The sequence below is a fragment of the Periophthalmus magnuspinnatus genome, chromosome 2, assembly GCF_009829125.3.
Source record: "Periophthalmus magnuspinnatus isolate fPerMag1 chromosome 2, fPerMag1.2.pri, whole genome shotgun sequence".
Classification (NCBI taxonomy): Eukaryota; Metazoa; Chordata; class Actinopteri; order Gobiiformes; family Gobiidae; genus Periophthalmus; species Periophthalmus magnuspinnatus.
The window spans coordinates 3,308,828-3,323,067 of record NC_047127.1 but is presented as its reverse complement, the minus strand read 5'-3'; the positions used below and the strand labels follow the sequence as shown (position 1 = coordinate 3,323,067).

The window sequence follows — 14,240 nt, the reverse complement described above, 5'->3', positions numbered from 1 at the left end:
CTACCATTTAATGTTCAAAATCACACTCTATTGTTTAAAAAAAGTGTTTTTATTATCATTGTGGTATCGCTATTCAGTATCGAGTATCGAAATAGAGTTTGAAATTTTTGTATCGTTAGCAATAGCTTGTTTTTTTTACGTGTTATGTTTTGGTGCGTGTAACTATGGACGCTCGTGTTTTGTTTTTGTCCTACTTATACGTAAAAAGTGCAAAAAACCCAATGCCGTCAAATCTACCCATACAAATCTTTACCATTTTTATCCAATAAGAACACGCCTTATTGTAACCAGGAAGTAAAAAGGCATTTACTTGGCTAAACATTTTTCATTCATTTCCTGGTTTGGTGATTAGCGCTGATGCTAGCAACTATAGCCTTTGTGACTGGTTATATCCTTGGTTATTTATTAGCGAACACGTGAAACGACAGTAGCTCAGTTGAGTGTTTGCCCACTGATCGGAGGGTTTGCAGTTCGAATCCCGCTCATCACATAAACATCATTGGAAAGGCGAAATTAAACCTATCAACTGGACAAATCGTTGTTGACAGATTTAATTTCATCTTTTCTTCTGGATCAGACCTGGACGACTGAGGGATGACACAGACGTAAACATCATCGGTCGAGCGCTTAGATCCGTTTACCCACAGGTTGCCGGTGCGATTCCAGCTCCCACGGATGAATATTGTCGTCGTGTCCTTGGGAAAACCTCATTGCTGTGTCCCAATTTGACGGTCACACACTTCGAAGTACCGTTTGAAGGACCCAGCCGACGAAGGGTGCTCCTCTGCGTAGCCTCCGTCGACCGCAAAGGCCGCACGCTTACGTTACGTCGGCTAGCAACTGTGACGGCCGCTGGCTAATGAGCTAAATGTTTAAAATGGACTCCAAAATAATTACAGTTTTACTTTTAATTATTTATTATTTCATTGAAGAAACGTCGAAGTGTTGTCGTCGCAGTCGTTTATTTCCGTTTATACTGAATGAAGTGAGGAATTAATCTTTCCATTTGAATATCGATAGAAAAATATAACGTTCAAGGTGATTTTTTTTTACAAATTGTAGCTAGTATTACATAACTAAGAAAATATACCTTGTTTTTCCCGCAGAAGAACTCACGCGCGGTAAATGATGGGATACAGAAGTGTACGCGAAGTCTGCTCGGATGCACGCCTCCTTCACGGCCGATTTCCGTGGAAACGCAGGGCGAATTTGTCGAAAGTATTGCATGAAATGGGACAGGCCTCGTCGCGCCGGAAGTGACGCAAGTGTCCTTCAAATGCAGCCGACAAAGTGCGCAACCGTCGAAAATGACACGTACACCGGTGTCTGAACGTCTGAACGGGTGCGCGGTTCCTTGACGTAAAACGCTTCGAGAGCCTTGAAGGTGGAAAAAGCGCTGTATCCGTGACCTTTCACTGTTTAAAACACGCAAACGCAGCCATCAACGTTAACTTTATCTATTTTCGCAGCTTGTTGTGGCTCCATCAGCTCACTCACCCTTAAATACGACGCCGTTTTCCAGATAGCGCCCACATATTGTCTGCGGTTTTTGGAGTGACAAATGTACCAGCCCACCACAAACGCCCCGCGCTCTCCGCACTGTTGCTAAGCGGATTCATTTGAACGCATTATAAATTACACATAGGCAGCAGATTGCATTGTGGGTAGATTTGTGGTTCAATGGTCCCACGATTTCTTAAGGCGTCTAATTAATACCATTGTGTACGTTCCATTTAGCCGTATTATATAATATTAATATGTCCTCTATGCTAATTATGCTATTCACAGAGCTAAAAAATCTAATCAAAATAACATTATGGCCCCAGATGGATTACATTTGAATTATTTCCCATAAAACTTGGCGATATGTATTTTTAAGTAAACATTTTTGAGTAAAAGTTTGTAAAAAAATAAAAGAAAATTGTGAGTTTGACAAAAAAAACCTGTAAAATAAGCCCAGAATGTTTGTGAAAGTTAATTAAAGACGCATTATGTAACGTTTGCATCCATGGAAAGTCTATTTCTTTTATTTCTTTGCCTTGAAAATTCCACAGTATGGCATTAAACTTTTCAAGCTCCGTGGACACAATCATGGATCTGATCTGTCGAGCGATGATCTGATAAGAAAGCATCGATTTCTGGGGAATTTTAGCAAGAAAAAAAGGTAAGAATAATGATAAGATAATAACGTAATGCCATACTGCGGAACATTCCAGACAAAGCAACAACATCTCCATGGAGACGAGCAGGCAGACGAAGACGAGGGCCAAGAATTACGCTATTTTTCAGATTTTTGATCCATGTTGTGATGCTGTTTTCTCGTCGCAAACAGACCTGGAGTTGTGTTTTTGAGTTCTTCTCTCAAACAAAACACCCCGTTCCACCTTGTGATGTCATCATGTGGCGATACAGGAAGTGCTCCGCTGTGTTTTTAAACTCCACACTTCATTTCTAGAATCATCTGGATCATTTCTGCTCTGGAATTGCCGATCTCTACTGAACTAAAGGTGAAAAAGTGGGCGTTAACTTGAAAACTACCACATCATGACATCACAAGGTGGAACGGGGCATTTTGAGCTAATAACGCAAGGTTACGCAAACAAAACGCAAACAAAACACAACTCCGGGTCTGTTTTTGATGACGTAATACCGTTCTAACCCGGCAAAAAGCTCAAAAAGAGTCCATTTTGCTTAATATAGGACCTTTAAATTGAAGAAACGAATGCGAGTTCCAGTAGAGACTTGGCGAAAACGCGCATTACTACTTTAAAACCCACGATTCTCACCGTGTCGAGTTTCATCATCTCTCCCCGTTGGCCCATCGCAGTTCACTGACACCACTTCACCTGTGTGTTAGCGTGTCGCCCAGTTCAATTTGTACCGCCGTCCCCCCAGTGGCAGCGCCTCCGTTTGGACAGCGAAGGCAGACGGCGAGCGGACGAGGGCATAACCGCGGACGTGGATGTGCTATTTATAACGCGAGGGAACGGGCCTTTAACGCGGAGATACGGCGACGCGGAGAGGACGACTTCTTTACCGACACAAACTACACTTTAGCGAGAGCGACGCAGATGGATATAGACACGCGCTCGGACGGATTACGCGACACCGTTCTCCAAAGCGGCCGAGGAACGAGCTTTTCAAATTTTCACGGACACGGGCGACACGTTTTGGTTCAACGCGAGCGCAGTTTACGTCTTATTTCTCGTACTATTTTTGATGTACTGTGTGAAACGTTGCTGTGCCCAGACCAGAGGTGACAAAGCCTTTTCTGCGGCAGCGCCCAGACTACGGAACAGCGCCCTCTGCCTGTCAGATCCTCTTTAACGCCATTTAAGTCTAGACCAGGGATCCGCGGCTCCTGAACTACATGTGTCTTGGGAAAATAAGTTAAGTGTTTTTTATTTGTGTTAGTTCTTTTTTTTATTCTAGCTTAAATTGGAAGATTATTGTGATCCTGAAATATTAAAACAAGATATTTATTTAAAAATTTTTTTTACATTTTATTATTTTTCGTCGCTCAAAATAAGCGTCACACTCGCAGAATCGTGCCGTGATTCGCAGACGCTGTGCAGACCTTCAGGTAAAATTAATATTTACGCAGATATGTTGCAAATATTTACTTTTCATTGTTCAGTGACATGGTGTTTTTTTTTTCCTATTTATTTATTTATTTAGGTCAAGGCTTTGCTACGCGCGCCGAAAACCCCGAAGGCGAAATAAGGAGGACGGCTCATGGTGTTTTTTGTTTTCTACGTGGATAATTTAAGTTCAGCTTTTTAATTCATTTGACATGTTGTTTTTTGTTTTTTTTTAAGAGTTCAAAATGTTCAAAATGTGTTCATTACATAAATAAAATGTAATTGTCTCTGTAGCGCTTCATGGATTTAATAAACACCACACTTTAATTGTTTAGACGAAGCGTAAAGGTAAAAAAACAACAATATATACAGTGTTATCTTCATTTTAGATGTGAAAAACTGTTAGCGGCTCCTAGTGTTTTTCGTTTTTTTGGGGGGTTTTTCGTGGAAACCTGGTCCAAATGGCTCTCTGGAAATTAAAGGTTGCCGACCCCTGAAACAAACCTCTTCTCCCTGGCATTTAACTCTACCCCAAAGTGTGATATCTTGATGAGTGTGACGCAAAATAGTTAAAAAAAATTACATGTTTTGTATTTTTACTTCCATCCAAATGTAAAGGAGACGCACCATCCACCTGATCTACGTCGTTTCATTGTATTTTGTCGCCTTTCTACAAATCCGACCTGTTTCTTGGCTCCTAAACTCCTGTCTCCACGGAGTTTAATGCCGTACTTTGGAACACTCCAGGCAACGCAACAACATCTCCATGGAGACGAGCAGGTAAACCAAGACAAGGGTCAACTATTACGCTATTTTTCTGATTTCTGATCTATGTTCTAACGTTTCCTCGTCACAAACAGACCCGGAGTTGTGTTTTTTGAGCTCTTGTCTCACACCAAAACACCCCGTTCCACCTTGTGATGTCATCATGTGGCGATACAGGAAGTGCTCCGCTGTGTTTTTAAACTCCACACACCTTCATTTCTAGAATGGTTTGGATCATTTCTGCGCTGGAATTTCCAAAATCTACTGAATTAAAGGTACAAAAAGTAGGAGTTAACTTGAAAACTACCACGTCATGACATCACGAGGTGGAACAGAGCGTTTTGAGCTAATAACGCAGGGTTACGCGAACAAAACACAACGCCGGGTCTGTTTTTGAGGAGGTAACGTCGTTCTAAAAAGGCTAAAAGCTCATTTTAGTCCATTTTGTGTAATATAGGTCCTTAAAATACCTTCCAGTACAAAAATTACATAGCGCACGTTTAAAATTATCACGTTAAATGGTAAATAATCACATTTTATATCGCGTTTTTCCACCTTCAAAGCACCGAAAACTGCTCAACCAATGACGTTAATGAGTTTACGTCGAGAGCGAGATTTGAACCACCAACCGGCGCATTTGAGAAGTTAATTTCGCGAACTCAAGAGTAACGAGAAGTGAACAAAGCGCTCGTGGCCTTCATCACACACACGGTTAGTCACAGCCTGTTCCTCTGATCCGTTTTGTTTCGTACCCATTTGCAGCTGCCGCTCTCGAGCCCTCAGGTCCTCCAGCACCTTCTCGTAGTGCTCCTTAAACGCGCTAATGTCGGCGTCCAAGAACGAAGGGTCCTCCTCCCCCTCCTCGCCCTCCTTCTCCTCCTTCAGCTCCTTCAGCCGAGCCTCCAGCTGATCCACCTGAGGCTGGAGCGAGGACAGACGGGCGATTTCCTCCTGGGACCAGCCGCAAAAAAGAAACAAAAGCACAGGTCACACCATGTACATCTACGAGAAAACGCACACAAATAGCGCTCTTTTCGGCCCACCCCGTTTGCTTCCTGCTTAATCAGTCGTACTCTATCCAAATGTTGAAAATACTTAATGAACAGGAAGCCATGCAAGAAATTGGACGAGCTCAGCAAAAAAAAAATTAAAAGTTTAAAAATGAAAGCAACCATGACTTTATTTTCCTGAACTTTAAATGAGCTACAATGGAACAAAATATGGACCAGAAATTGTACAAATGCACAAATGGAATGAGGAATTAATGGGGCTCTTTTTTGTTTTGTCATGAATGTTCCGCAGTACAGCATTAAATCAGATATATACTGTGCTTGTATCGATCTATAGTTTTAATCTATGATGCACGTGGGTTTTTGTTATAATTTGCACAATTTAAATCGTGATATTTTTTTAAAGTGACGTAATAAAAGAAACAAGTCCAATGGGAGCTGATGTCGGCGTAAACGTCAACACGACAGAGTTATGGAGCTGTCGGCGCCCCCTATGGACAGATGTACGTCACACTTTTTCTTTCGTTTGTGCCAAAATGATGACGCGACGCTGCCGAATCCTACGAGTATCAACGATTAAGAAAATAAAACTGGAGAAGGAAGTGCGGACGTCACAGTGTGTTTAGTCCTGGTTTAGTCCTGGTTTAGTCCTGGTTTAGTCCTGGTTTAGTCCTGGTTTAGTCCTGGTTTAGTCCTGGTTCGGTCCTGTTTTAGTCCTGGTTTAGTCCTGGTTCAGTCCTGGTTTAGTCCTGGTTCAGTCCTGGTTTAGTCCTGGTTCAGTCCATATTTAGTCCTGGTTTAGTCCTGGTTTAGTCCTGGTTTGGTCCTGTTTTAGTCCTGCTTTAGTCCTGGTTCAGTCCTGGTTCAGTCCTGGTTCAGTCCTGGTTCAGTCCTGGTTCGGTCCATATTTAGTCCTGGTTTAGTCCTGGTTTGGTCCTGTTTTAGTCCTGGTTTAGTCCTGGTTCAGTCCTGGTTCAGTCCTGGTTCAGTCCTGGTTTGGTCCTGTTTTAGTCCTGGTTCAGTCCTGGTTTAATTCTGGTTTGGTCTGGGTTCAGTCCTGGTTTAGTCCTGGTTCGGTCCATATTTAGTCTTGGTTTAGTCCTGGTTTGGTCCTGTTTTAGTCCTGCTTTAGTCCTGGTTTAGTCCTGGTTCAGTCCTGGTTTAATCCTGGTTTGGTCTGGGTTCAGTCCTGGTTTAGTCCTGGTTTAATCCTGGTTTGGTCTGGGTTCAGTCCAGGTTTAGTCCAGGTTTAGTCCATATTTAGTCCAGGTTTAGTCCAGGTTTAGTCCATGTTTACACCTCCGGGGGGCGTGTCACAGGTGGAGGTGAAAACGTGGACTTATCAGCAAAATGGCGTCTTGAAAACAAACGCTTAATTAAACTCAAACGTGAATCACTCCAGATAGAACTTCCAGAGTATAAATACTGAGCGGAAACAACTACAACACGATTAAAAACTCTGAAAAATCTTGAAAAGTCAATTTTGCCCAATAGCTCTTCTTTTCATCTCTATGGAAACAAGCAGGTGACGCAATCCGGTCATTCACAGGAAGAACGCGGGTATTTTTAAGAAAGAAAAAATACACATAATTTACTAAACGCAAGACGGATCATTGTAACGCCACAGTACAGAACATTTCACACAAAAGTACTGACATTTCCATAGAAAAAAGCACGTTCATGTAACATTTCACTGTACTGTGCCTTGGTAGTGGTCCATATTTCTAGTTTTATTATGATTTTATTTCACTTCCAGCAGAACTCGCTCACTAAAATGTTCCAGTGTAATCCGTATTAATTTCTAAACTAACTTCTTACGCAAACCCAGCGGCTGAGTGCGTTTGTAATATTAATCGTGAGCTTTGACTCGTGCAGAATACAAACGTGTTTCTGAAGGTTATTCTTGTACGTTCTGGAGTGAGGTCGCCCCATACTGTCATTGAGAGAACATGCACTATCACCCAAGAGCATTCTGGGAAATCTATTCAACCGACGACAAAGGAGACACGGTCACCAGCAGAAGCAGCGTGAAGACGCAACAGGACAGAGTACACGGAAAGAGTACACGGAGCGAGAAGTACACGGCAGGAAGGAGTACATGGAGCGAGAAGTACACGGCAGGAAAGAGTACACGGAGCGAGAAGTACACGGCAGGAAAGAGTACACGGCAGGAGAGAGTACACGGCAGGAAAGAGTACACGGCAGGAAAGAGTACACGGCAGGAAAGAGTACACGGCAGGAAAGAGTACACGGCAGGAAAGAGTACACGGAGCGAGAAGTACACGGCAGGAAAGAGTACACGGAGCGAGAAGTACACGGCAGGAAAAAGTACACGGCAGGAAAAAGTACACGGCAGGAAAGAGTACACGGCAGGAGAGAGTACACGGCAGGAGAGAGTACACGGCAGGAAAGAGTACACGGAGCGAGAAGTACACGGCAGGAAAGAGTACATGGCAGGAAAGAGTACACGGCAGGAGAGAGTACACGGCAGGAAAGAGTACACGGAGCGAGAAGGACACATACTGGAGCGAGAAGTACACACAGAGCGAGAAGTACACATACACATACTGGAGCGAAGAGTACACATGGAGCGAGAAGTACACAAGGAGTGAGAAGTACACATAAACATACTGGAGCAAAGAGTACACATGGAGCGAGAAGTACACATACTGGAGCGAGAAGTACACATGGAGCGAGAAGTACACATACTGGAGCGAGAAGTACACATGGAGCGAGAAGTACACATACTGGAGCGAGAAGTACACACGGAGTGAGAAGTACACATACTGGAGCGAGAAGTACACATGGAGCGAGAAGTACACATACTGGAGCAAGAAGTACACATACTCAAGCAACAAATACAAGAATCACATGAAAAAATTGACTAAAGGAAAACTGTTAAAGTAAAGATGTACTGAAAGAGTAAAAGGTAAAAGTATTTTAAACTAGGTGTGAACTAGGACTAAACCAGGTCTAAACCAGGACTAAACCAGGACTAAACCAGGACTAAACCAGGACTAAACCAGGGCTAAACATGTTGAATCGAGTTTTCTACAATTAAAACCTGGAACATTCTTCCTGAAGATGTGACTCAGGCCTCGACTTTGACAAAGTTTAAATCCAGACTCAAACTGTTCTGTTTATCTGCTGTGACTGAAAGGGGTTTATTCTGCACTTTTCTCTTTTAATGTTATTTTTATGATTATTATTTACGTTTTGATTTGTTCTATCGTGATTTTAATATCTTTCATATTTCGTAAAGCACTTTGAATTACTTTGTGTATCAATGGTGAACACAAAACTCCTCCGTTTTATTCATACAAAACAAAACAATCTAAAAATATAATATTTACAGTTGCTTTTTAACAGTAACCTTCCCCGCGGCTGCTGTCGGCCGAGACGCACCCGACAGGAAGACATCACTCAAGGTTTGGGCTCAAGTGAAACAGTGATGTATGCTAACGGGCTAACGAGCTAACAGGCTAACTCTAAAGCTGTGCAAATATTAACGTGCGTGTGCCGTCTCGCTGCTTCGCTCGATCGATCCTCCTGAATTATTTATCCACATAAATTAAAGACGTCTAAACTTGTATAGGCTCAAGGTCGAGACCACGAGCTAATGCTATTTGTATTACGCTAATGCTAACTGAAGTGTTTGGCTATTTAAGTCTTTGTAGTGTCAGACGTTTAAAGTGGAATATATTTTAGTTTGTTAGATTGATAAAAGCAGGACTAAACCAGGACTAAACCAGGACAAATCCGGGACTAAACCAGGACTAAACCAGGACTAAACCAGGACAAATCCGGGACTAAACCGGGACTAAACCGGGACTAAACCAGGACTAAACCAGGACTAAATCAAGACTAAACCAGGACTAAACCAGGACTAAACCAGGACTAAACCAGGACTAAACCAGGGCTAAACCAGGGCTAAACCAGGACTAAACCAGGACTAAACCAGGGCTAAACCAGGACTAAACCAGGACTACTGCAGGGTAGAACTAAAAGTACTTTGGGTCATGGTGGAAAAAAGTAGCTGTAGTAGTTTTTATAAGAGCAGTTGTATTAGTAGCAGAGCTTGAAGAAATACTCTGTTTTGTTAAGTAAAAGTACACATACTAGAGCAAAAAAATACTCAAGGAAAAGTAAAAATAACGCATGAAAAAATCTACTTATGTAAAACTATTTAAGTATCAGCTTAAAAATGTACATAAAGAGTAAAAAGTTAAAGTATTTTGCTCATATTTCGAGGTTTTATAAAGCTTCAAATGTGGTGATTTTGAAAAAGTTTTGTTTTTGCATTTTGTGCAACAGAAACAATTGAATCAGTCGTTTTTTTTCTCGCTGGTTTTATTTGTATATTTTTGTTTTTCTCAAATTATGAACGTGTTAAAAATAAACCCTCCGGCTTTTCAGCAGATCTCAAACCAAAATAAAAAATACTTTTACTTTTCAGTTCTGTTCAAAAACGCACTGTAGTAGAAAGTACAGATACTGCACTCAGATGTAGTGAAGTAAAAGTAAAAAGTACACACTGTAAAATGTACTTAAGTAAAGCACAGATACCTAAAATGTATACTTAAGTGCAGTACTTTACTACTTTTACTTAGTTAGATTCCATTACTGAGCAGTAGTAGTAGTGGTGGTTGAGTAGTACTGGTAGTATTTGTTATTTCCCATTAAGTAGCAGTAGTAGAAGCAGTAGTAGTAGAAGTAGGTGTAGTAACAGTAGTGGTAGTAGTAGTATATGGTAAGAAAATATAAAAAAACCTTTAAATTTATTGTAGAAAATAAAAAATAAAATACTGCCAAAAAAGGTAGTATTTTAAAAAGCTGATATTTCCGCCATTTTGTAAACAGAATACTAACTTTTTACTCTTAATATACATATTTACTCTTCCGTATAAAACACAAAAAACCCCGTAAAATCAACAGGATGAGGAAGAATAAACCAAAAAGTACTTACACCAAACAGCTGCGACAAACAGAAGCATGAAAAGAGAAGCCACAGGAATAAGCAACAGGAAGTGACACAGAAACACCGCCCAATCCGTACTACACAAAATGGCCGCCTCCGTGTGGTCGTCTTACCCGGCATCGGTCCAGCTGCACTTTGAGCGGCTCCGGTTCGGCCGCGGGGGGCTGCTGGACTTTGAGCCAGTTCTCGCTGTTGTCCACGGCTTGTTCACATTGAGCGAACAGATTGTAGAACGCCAGGACCTGAAGACGAGGGTTTAAAAGTTATCGGCCAATCAGATTTCAGATTTATATTTTCCATAAAAAAAAACTTAAAGTGCACATATTACACAGTTTTAATGTTCTTTGTTTCGTCGACACAAACAGACCTGGACTTGTGTTTTGTTTGATTCACACATGTTTAACACACAAACCCGGAATATTAAGGCTGATTTCTCACTCTGTTCCACCTTGTGATGTCATCTCGTGACACAGGAAGTGTTTTTAAACTGCGTACATTTACTCATTTCAGCTCTGGAATTGACAATCTCTACTGAACTAAAGGTAAAAGGAGCTGCTAACTTGAAAACTACCACTTCATGACATCACTAATTTCACTAATAATTAAAACTAGAAGTGGAAGGCTCTGGTTTTTGGAACATTTTAGAGCCTCAGAGCGAGTTGTTTTTACTGTAGACGGGAAACAGCTGACGCCAAGTGAGCTCACAACTTTTGGCTTGTGGTGTACGGACTCTTCACTGCCATATCCTGCTGCATATTAATGCTGTTTCCTCATCACAAACACACCTGGTGTTGTGTTTTGTTTCATTCACACATATTTAATGCACAAAAAAAAATGCATATTTAGGCTGAAAACACTCTGTTCCACCTTGTGATGTCATCATGTGGTGATACAGGAAGTGCTCTACTGTGTTTTTAAACTCCACACACCTTCATTTCTAGAATCATTTCGATCATTTCAGCTTCTGGAATTGCCAATCTCTACTGAACAAAAAGGTAAAAAAGTAGCATTTAACTACCACTTGATGACATCACAAGGTGGAACGGAGCATTTTGAGCTTTGGAGATGTTACAGACTAATAATAAAGTGTGACTCAAACGTGTGAATGAAGCAAAACACAACTCCAGGTCTGTTTTTGAGGAGGAAACAACATTAAAACATGACTTAAAGCTTCAGAAGAGTCAATTTAGCGTTTTCTGATCCATGTCATAATGTCGTTCTTCTCTCAAACTGAAAACACTCTGTTCCACCTTGTGATGTCATCATGTGGTGATACAGGAAGTGCTCTACTGTGTTTTTAAACTCTACACACCTTCATTTCTAGAATCATTTGGATGATTTTAGCCCTGGAATTGCCAATCTCTACTAAACAAAAAGGTAAAAGAAGCTATTAACGTGAAAACTACCACTTCATGACATCACAAGGTGGAACGGACCATTTTGCGCTTTGGAGATGTTACAGACTAATAATAAAGTGTGACTCAAACATGTGGGAATTAAACAAAACACAACTCCAGGTCTGTTTTCAATGACATAGCAACATTATAACACGACTTAAACCTCACAAGACTCAATTTTGCGTAATATAGAACCTTTAAACAGTTATAAATCATAATAAAATAAATAAAAAATGAAATAACAATAGGCTTAGTACATAAAGGACTGTTCTTTATAGTAGCTTGAGCTTCATGACAGGGAACCTTGAAGTGTCTGCGCTACAGAAGTCAGGATTTACACAGAAACACAGTCTGAAAAATGTTCTTGGACGACCCTTATCACGAACTAAAGTCACGACCCGTTTTATATTTACCGACAAAAACTACTGTGAACTGTCCCACTGTAATCCTCTCTGAACCGTTTTCTCTGTTAACGTTTCAAAGCGTGGTATCGTAGTACTAACATGTGAAGTACGTGATGTTAAAGGTTCCATATTACGCAAAAAAATGGGGTTTAAATCGTGTTTTAATGCTGTTACGTCGTCAAAAAACAGACCTGGAGTTGCGTTTTGCTTCATTTTCACATGTTTAACGCACAAAAACTTCATATTTACGCTGAGTTTTTGTGTTTTCTCGGTGTTAAACGTGTGTGAGTGAAACAAAACACAACTCCAGGTCTGTTTTTGAAGAGAAAACTACATTATAACATAAAACTGCGTAATAATATGAGACCTTTAAGAACAACAAATGTGCGATATTGTGTGATGCTAGTACGCGAATTAGCATATTTCTATTCCATAATGATCTATTTTATGCTAATGCGAAACTGTCTTAAGAATTATGGAGAATGTCAAGGCCGCGCTGAGCTGCGGCGACGTCTTCGATGTAAAAGACGGTCCCACAGACGGAGGGATGAAAGTGGGTTACCTTGGTCTGATACGCGAGCCACCCCAGCCTCTCAGCCAAAAGAGCACAGAACCCGCTCCAGCGCTGGTTCAACTGCTCCGCCGCCTGAGCTATGTCCTCTGCACGAGTCCCCTCTGGAAGACAAGGAGGCAGAGGGGGACAGAGGGAGACAGGGGGAGACAGAGGGAGATAGAGAGAGAGACATGGGGAGACAAGGAAGACAGAGGGAGATAGAGGAGATGGGGGAGACAGATGGAAAACAAGGAGAGACATGCGGAGGGACAGAGCGGAGACAGGGACAGAGAGGGAGGGGGCAGGTGAGACAGGAGGAGACAGGGGAGAAAGAGGGGGACAGAGGGAGACAGAGAGGAGACAGAGGGAGATAGAGGAGATGGGGGAGACAGAGGGGAAATAAGAGGAGACAGGGGAGGGACAGAGTGGGGACAGAGGCAGAGAGGAAGGGGGCAGGGGAGACAGAGAGGAGACAGGGGAGAAAGAGGGAGACAGAAGGAGATGAGGTGGAGACAGGGGAGACAGACAGGAGACAGAGGGTGATAGAGGAGATGGGGGAGACAGTGGGGAGACAGATAGAAAACAAGGAGAGACAAGGGGAGGTACAGAGCGGAGACAGGGACAGAGAGGGAGGGGGCAGGTGAGACAGGAGGAGACAGGGGGAGAAAGAGGGAGATAGAGGAGATGGGGGAGACAGAGGGGAAACAAGAGGAGACAGGGGGAGGGACAGAGTGGGGACAGAGGCAGAGAGGAGGGGGACAGAGGGAGACAGAGAGGAGACAGACGGGAGACAGAGGGATACACAGTGTGAGACGGGGGGGACAGGGGGAGAGAAAAGGAGACAGAGAGAGACAGAGGAGACAAGGAGGTGACATAGGAGAGACGGGGGAGACAGGAGGAGACAGGAGGAGACAGGAAGAGACAGGAAGAGACAGGAAGAGACAGGAGGAGACAATGGAGAGACAGAGGGGAATCAAGTAGGGAGGGACAGAGCGGAGACAGGGGCGGAGAGGGAGGGGGCAAGGGAGACAGGAGGAGACAGAGGGGAGACAGAAGGGGGACAGAGGCGAAACAGGGGGAGACAGAGAGAGGGATGAGGGGAGACAGGGGAGACAGAAGAAGACAGAGGGACACATGGGGGATACAGGAGGAGTCAAAGGGATGATGGGAGACAGAAAGAAACAGGAAGGAGATATGGGGCGAAAGAGAGAGAGGAGAGACAGAAGGAGACAGGGCGGAGACAGAGACAGTAGAGGACAGGAGGAGACAGGGGGTAGAGTAAGACAAGAGCAGCATCTCTCCATAGAACTGTGTGTTATGATTAACTTAATTTCTATCTGAATAATCATGGATTAAATTACATCTTGGTGAATCTTTAATGTGCGGCAGCCTCCACCCTCCACCCCTCCACCCTCCATCCATCCCAGACTTCCCCCACCCTAGACACTTCCTCCAGCGCTTCCGGATGAACCCTGAGGCATTTCCAGACCAGCCAAGAGAAATTCAAACTCACTCATATCTGCGATCTTGTTTCTTTTTTTGTGTTTTTTTT

General features: G+C 42.6%; 1 protein-coding gene across 13 annotated transcripts in view; it reads right to left on the bottom strand.

The window, feature by feature from the left end:
* Nucleotides 1-14,240, bottom strand: part of dmd (dystrophin) — a 500,656-nt gene that overhangs the window by 221,096 nt on the left and 265,320 nt on the right. For all 13 annotated transcript variants that reach the window (XM_055226238.1, XM_055226248.1, XM_055226250.1 and 10 more), the window contains 3 exons: nt 12,698-12,810; nt 10,448-10,576; nt 5,099-5,297 (listed from right to left, as the gene is read on the bottom strand). In XM_055226238.1, the coding sequence (XP_055082213.1) occupies nt 5,099-5,297; nt 10,448-10,576; nt 12,698-12,810 (441 nt within the window). The remainder of the gene's footprint in view (nt 1-5,098; nt 5,298-10,447; nt 10,577-12,697; nt 12,811-14,240) is intronic.